Source organism: Mytilus californianus, unplaced genomic scaffold (assembly GCF_021869535.1).
Source record: "Mytilus californianus isolate M0D057914Y unplaced genomic scaffold, xbMytCali1.0.p SCAF_3, whole genome shotgun sequence".
In the NCBI taxonomy this organism is placed as follows: domain Eukaryota; kingdom Metazoa; phylum Mollusca; class Bivalvia; order Mytilida; family Mytilidae; genus Mytilus; species Mytilus californianus.
In genome coordinates this window covers 108,449,754-108,457,043 of record NW_026262679.1, presented here as the reverse complement: position 1 = coordinate 108,457,043, position 7,290 = coordinate 108,449,754, and the positions used below count along the sequence as shown (strand labels likewise).

The window sequence follows — 7,290 nt, the reverse complement described above, 5'->3', positions numbered from 1 at the left end:
AGGAATAACCGTTATATGATACGCTCGATATTAAAAGTTTGAGATAACCAAAATCTAGAGGGTATTTAAAAAACACACTGGAAACCGTTAATGGCAAACCTTGCTCGAGAGAGTTGCAACCTTAGTTTTTGTTAAATTTAATAATTTATATCCTTAAGATTTTACTGTCAAGATGTATCAGTTAAATCATCCCAAGATAGCTTTGGAAATTTGCAGTGAACCCGAAGGATTTACTAATAAACTCATCACCAGGACTGAAATTGTGTACGCCAGACGCCCGTTTCGTCTTCAAAAAACTGATCGGTCACGCTCGAATAAAAAAAGGTTAAAAAGACCAAATAAAGTACGAAGTTGAAGAGCATCGAGAACCAAAAATTCCAAAAGGTTCTAATGTATACAAATATAGTTATTTTGACATCTCCTGTCCGACAGTAAAGGCAATGCTGAAGAAGCGCCTGTTTTGCTGGGCGGGATTAATGATAAGCAGCCATGTCCGATCGAAATGCGGATTTTAAATCCGATGTGTCTACAATTAGAGTACCAATCTACCAGCACATTAAAGGAACATTGTAACAACTATTTGAGGGGGTCATAGATGGCCTGTTGCAATGCAAAGTTTCTGCACCTATCAAACATACCCTCATTTTCTATGGTTTGGTGAAATTCCCGCTCTTAATCCCGGTCCGCCCACTTTGTAGAACCTGTTAGATTTATTGTAATAATGTTCTCGCCCATAATATGCATGAAACATTTGCAACTGGACGTTAAGCAAACAACAAGCAAGAAGTCAAGATATCAATGTAAAATTATTGCACCATGTGACATTTTCGAAAATCTTTCTTTTTTCTTGTCATGGTGCAGTCGCATGTACCTCTATCGTCTGACGTTACGCTTTCAACTATAAAGTTGCGACAACTGTCGTCATAAATGTTTTATTGATTTATGTTTCCTTGTTTTTGTAGATTATTTGTTGGACAAACAGTGATAGGATAAATTCAACAGATTGCTGTCATTTATTTGACTATACTATGAACTTGAAATACACAGTGTATACTGTTAGTCTCTATGGTAAAATATATATAATCGTTAAATAAAAACATAAACTAGATAATTCGTTGTACATGTTGAAGACGAAGAAATTTATTCTAACTTTTCGCCAAACGATGTTCAGTTGTATAGTTTTCAGGATTGCAGAAGATATAAATGGCTATTTTACATCTGCAATTTGATATTAACGAATTACTGTAATTATCTCCAATATGTTCAGCTCGTTTTGGTCCGAAACAAGACCATATCTAGACAGGATGCATCTAGCTATACAATAAAATATTAACTTATCTACAATGTAATTAGTTATTTTTACTAATTTTTATAGTGGTTGATTAGTTTTTTTGTAAAATAAAACTTCTACACAATTATTTTATAAAATTCATTTATTTTCGCAGCTGACTTGTAAAAGTAAAATAAAAATTTAAACTACATATCAGATTTCTCAATATGTTTTAACAGTTTTAATGGTTTGCATAATGCTAGATGACGACTCAAACCTATTTGCAATCAATAGGAAATACAACAAAGTGCACCAAGTAATAAAAGCATGTGCGAAAAAAACATGATTGTGGACGGTTACAAATTAAATAATCAACCATTACTTCTCAATCGATAGGTTTTGTTTTTCCATCAAAGTTGGATGGTTTATTCTCCTTTTGAATACAGCTTGATGTCAGAGGTGTACCAAAAGTATTCACATTGACTCTATTCCTCTCCTTGTCGGCAGATATATGCACAGCACTGTTTGAAGAGATACTTGGACATTCAGTGAAGAAATTAAATGGCAATAAATAAAACGAAACATGTGATCCAATAGTCGTTATGGTGGGAACGTCTTCTGTATGCGGGATCTTATCTATACCCATTGTGACCCAAGCAACTAAATCTCTATCACGGATTGTGTCATTATTTTGCAAGAATCTTTCAAAATCCACTACCGGGTGCCAAGGACCGTTTCCATTGTAAAGAGATGTGCTCATCACTTCTGTTTCTTGGAACTGTGATATTGCTAGCGGGAACTTCGCCCAACTTGCCCCTTGTGTTACATCACTACTTTTGAGTAAAAAGTTTGCTTTATTGTTATTTAAAATTCTATATGATCTTGCTGATCCAAATTTGCTTGATGCATACTGATTATAAATAACGTCATATTGATTTCCTGGTTTAGTTTTATAATTTGCATCATATTCAGTTAGCCTTGCGTTTGTTTCGTATGTCATTTGTTGTTTCCAAGCATTACTGTACCATTGCCTTGTTGTATTTTCAGTTCGAAAATCTGTTGTTGCATAACGATTGATTCTACCATTAATGTCAATGTCTATCTTAAAATGAAATAAATGTTGATGAATATTTGCGACGACATTATTGTGAACGAGAGTACCATGTCTCATCTCGTGATATAGCGGGAAAGCGGAATGAAGATAACCAGATAATGATACTTTTGTTTCAAGTGCGCCATTAAGATAAAATATGTAATCAAAAATATAATCATAATTCCATATATTTGATATAGATCGAATAATTAACTTATAATTTCCTAGCCCGCCATAAGATTGGAATTTGCCTGAAGCGTCTCTTGAGGAATGACGACGCAATGGAATGCTTGCGTGGTCTTCAAAAATACAAATGGTATTTTTGGCACGAAACGGTTTTTCGCTGTTTACAAAATGATCTGAATCAAGGAATGTAGATGTTTCTGGGCAGTCTACGCCCGGAACGAGTTCACTACTCGTTGCGCCCATCATGTACGAATTACCATATGTGTTCACTAGATCGGCCAACGGGCCATATCCGGAATAGAAAATGGCAACTTCTTGAAATGATAATTCATAAATAATTCTTTCATCGTTAAATCTAATATCGAATATCTGTAAACCAGACGATGATCTCATCTTTAGATTCATGTTCCATTTCATATAAGTCAAATGTAGACCTTCTACTCTATACCTATGTCCATCAGGTTCAACGAGCATCGGTCCTTTTAATGGTCTCTCCATTTCTCTGTCACCTCTACGCCATAAAGATGAATATGAGGTATCTTTTTCTTCTGAAAAAGGAAGCTGAATCTTCTCAATGGTCCCTTTTATATATCTTTCCATCAAATTTTCAGGTGAATATGCGAAGTGTCCATTATAGACTATCCTGTATACATACCAATCTCTCACATCCCGTGAAGAATGGTCAAGTTGCATTTCAAGACCTAAAGGGTGTAGATAAAACCCTTCCACGTCGCGATATGCACCAAACCATGATTGTCGTTCACCCTCTCTTATTCCCCGTGGTGATATATCGTGAAAAATGATACAGTCAACATTATTTGTACAATTATGATAAGATAGGCCATAGCTCTCATACAATAAAGGATATAAAACTTCAGATGTTTCCCGTAAAATTCTGTAAAGAAATTTATATTCAACATCGTCAACTGGTTTAAAATTATATGGAATGTTGGATTTGGTGTATGAAGGATTTGTAACTTTAATGTGATACGACGGTCGTTGCAATGGTCCAACATGGTACTCCTCGACTCTTCGAACACGCCTGTCTCCTCTGACAATTACAACGTGTGCCGTTCTCTCGGGTTGTCTGGTTCCAAGATCCATATGCTCAAGAACCGCATCTTTTAATGGTAACAGTAAATCAATCATATAAATGTAGCTGCAGTTTGGAAAAGCCTCGCTGAAAGTAACTAAACTCAAATTGGTCTTTTTGAATAAATATTGTGTAACGCTGTCATATTCTTTCAGTGTTAGACTATCAAAAACACCGGGTTTGTTTTTATCACGTGGGTTAACTGAGTATCCAAGATCACAGACATAAAATTCTCCGCGAATTCGATAGACGCTGAGAATAACAACACATGAAAGTAGAAATAATGCGATGAATGTGACGGTGAAAAATCCTATTCTTATCCATAAGAGCTTTTTGTCTTGACGTGAAGCTTTTTTCTTCTCTTTGCTAGACATTGTTTAAGACAGGGTTCATATCTAGAATAAATAAGAAGATGTTTTGAAATATAATTCAACTATAGTGTCACAAGAAAAATGAGAAAAATGGCGACTAGAAAGCAATATAATGAAACTTTACAGCAGTTGTAATACCATAAGTTCAGGCATTGTCTGTTAATCTCACTACTTGTAGAACTCAATTGCAGCATTATAAGTTAAGATATAGAATACAAAAGATGTTACTTCAAAACATATGTATTAAAGTTTTTAACCGTCCATATCACTGATTAAATATAAAGATGACATTTTGATTTTTGTACCTATGTAGAGTGGAATTATACCTGCTGTGTAGACTCAAAACAGTTTTGAATTAACATTATATGAAGAGTGTTCTAATCAAATAGCAATTAAATTAATTGAAATACAACTATACAACTTGATCTTGTAGGTGCCTTTTACTAGGATCTGCTTATTGTTGAAGTCCGTATCGGTACCTATAGATGGCTTACTTCCGTTTCATTCATTATCTGCATGGTCGATAGTTTTCTAATTGGTTTTATTTAAAGTATTTTTTTTAACACAAAATACTTTACAGCTAGTCATTAACAGGACCAGAAATAAAGGGATAATTTAATTATGCGTGTGATGTAAATGATTTTTAATATAAGAATTGATTGATTAATCGTTGTTTGCTTTATGACCAATAGCAAATATTTTATGCAAATTTCAGACATGATGAAATTAACAATTTATCAAATTGAAAGGTTGGTATAATTACAAAAAAATAACATCAAACAACTGTTTTTGTTTCCCTACAAAACGATATTACTAATTAATAAAAAAAAAGATATAAAAAAGACAGTAAAAGAGAAGCAAAGGATCATACATAAAAGGGACATTCAAACTCATAAGTCGAAAATAAACTGAAAACGCCATGGCTAAAATAGAAGAAGACAAACAGACAAACAACAGTATACAAAACACAACATAGAAAACTAATGACTGAGCAGCACAAACCCCACCAAAAAAAAACTGGGGGATGATCTCAGGTTCTACAAAAAGATAAGCAGATCCTGCTCAACATGAGGCACCTGCCGTGTTGTGCATGTAAGTACAAACCCGGTGATAAGTCTGATTCGGTAGATCACATTCGGGAAAAGGGGGACGGGATTGTAGTTACGACAATTGGAACGTATCCGTCATCATCTGTGAAACAGATATTCCATAACAGCCAACCAACTCGTGATGGCGTCCGTAAAATTTACGAAGGGATGATTTAAACTGCACCACTTGGAACTCTTGGTTTAATAGCTTCTTTGTGAACAGCAACCCTCTATCAAGGAAATCATGATAGGAAATACAAGCCCTGGAATATCGTATCAACTCCTTAATCCCGGTATGCAGGCGCTGATGGAATGTTGCTACATAGAAATGGAAAGTTCACAATTGGGAAGCTGAAATCATCTCTTTTGTTGTAAAGTTTTGTTTTCAACCGACCCTCATTGACAATTTCTAGATGTAAGTCAAGATATGAGACAGACTTAACTGTATATGTTGTATCATTTATCTCAAGTTCGATGGGATAGATGCGTTCAACATAGTCTCCACATTTTTAATTATTCAGTGAGAGAAAATCATCTTTAAAGCGGAAAGTGAAGTTAAAGGAGACAAAGGAACAGTCGGCAAGAAGAGAAGCAAAGTTGGTTCCCATGGGAATGCCGATTGTTTGTTGAAAATCACGCCCTCAAAACGTAACAAATTTGTTGTCAATCAAGAAAATTACTTACCCTGCATTTACAAACAGCTGTAATAATACAGTTTTCTGTAGACACATCATATACCAACGACAGAACTACAAAAGATATATATTTTTTGTATCAAACGAGGAACCTTATGTGACTGTCCCTGACTTGGGTCCCTTCATTGCAGATTTATCATTCTGGGGTTTATTGTATAAAGCACTGGATAAAAAATTTGTGCAAAGTTCTTGGTTTTTATGTATGTGCATGTATTGTTTCTCTGTTTTTCTTTAGTTACAACTATATCGAACCATGTATAAACGTTGTTGGAGATTTTGTATAATAAATAAGTTGTTATGCGTATACCGAGTCAGGACTATTACGACTATTTGCTAAACATTAAAGTCTTTGAGTTAAGCACATTAATTATTGCCTGAGATATTCATGAAAAACGTATTCGCTTTTAACTTTCTGAAAATTATACATGTTGTAATAGTTTGCAAAACATTAGAAATCCATAGGTTTAATTACAAATGTTTTTGGTTAAACAGAGGGAACGATTTCTACTGTTGTAGGTGCTCGGCCTTATCCACTTATATTCAGAAGGTGATAATTCCCTCCTCGCGAGCAGCAGGTAGTCAAAATGAATGTTACTGGCAGCCACGTAGACGTCAACATTAATAAAAATAATGTTATTTGGAATCACGTCAACATTTGTCAATTGCATTCGTATAATCCTGTCTGTGACTGAATTCGTAACCTAAGTAGAAATTTAACCGGTTACGCCTCGGTCAGTTGTTCAGATAAAAGACTAGATAATCATTAATTAACATTTTCTCTACTATTACATGTATTATACAGTAGTGAATGTAGCGTTTATAACATATATAAACATACAGAACATATCTCTGGACAATAACCTGTATCGGTGCATTTGCTTGTGCAGGTTGGCATTGCAATAATTTATCAGTGATCATGTTGATGCAGTAGTATTGATTGAAATACAAACACAAGATTTCAATGTTTACACGCAAGTTATTATTTAAAGTAACATACCTATAAATACAAGACATCCCTGATCTGTGCACAGAAATATATTCAATTATCACAACAGGCTGTCGTTACAAGATGATATAAAATAATCATATTACAAAATGTACAATTTATTGACGGAATACATTATTAAATCTTGTAGCAGTAAAAGTGAATCATCGATCGCAGATATCAACAAAGGCCATAAACTCATTTAATATTTTCTTTTAGCATCAAATTTTGAAAATATATAGAAACACGTGTAAGATGCATTTGGTGAGATATCGGTCTAAAATAAAACGCCTGGATAATGTTACTGTCTCAGATGATATACAACTACGATTTGCAGGAGGTGATCTGAAGATTATATATTGATTGTATTATGTAACTCTTGCATGCAAATAATAGTTAATTTGTTTATAGAATCGGTTAAGAAAGAATCATGATCGTGGTATTTAGGGAGTTATTTTCAACATTATATAAAGTAATGCATGGTAGTACAAAAAACAACCTACAATCAA

The 7,290-nt window shown here is 34.1% G+C and overlaps 1 protein-coding gene across 1 annotated transcript; it reads right to left on the bottom strand.

Annotated features, from left to right (window-relative positions):
* Positions 1-1,244: 1,244 nt before the first annotated feature.
* Positions 1,245-6,898, bottom strand: LOC127735737 (amiloride-sensitive amine oxidase [copper-containing]-like). The gene is made up of 3 exons (XM_052246022.1): positions 6,794-6,898; positions 5,786-5,850; positions 1,245-4,037 (listed from the first exon to the last, which is right to left on the bottom strand). The coding sequence occupies exon 3, from the start codon at positions 4,014-4,016 to the stop codon at positions 1,656-1,658; it is 2,361 nt and encodes a 786-aa protein (XP_052101982.1). The 5' UTR covers positions 4,017-4,037; positions 5,786-5,850; positions 6,794-6,898; the 3' UTR covers positions 1,245-1,655.
* Positions 6,899-7,290: the final 392 nt, after the last annotated feature.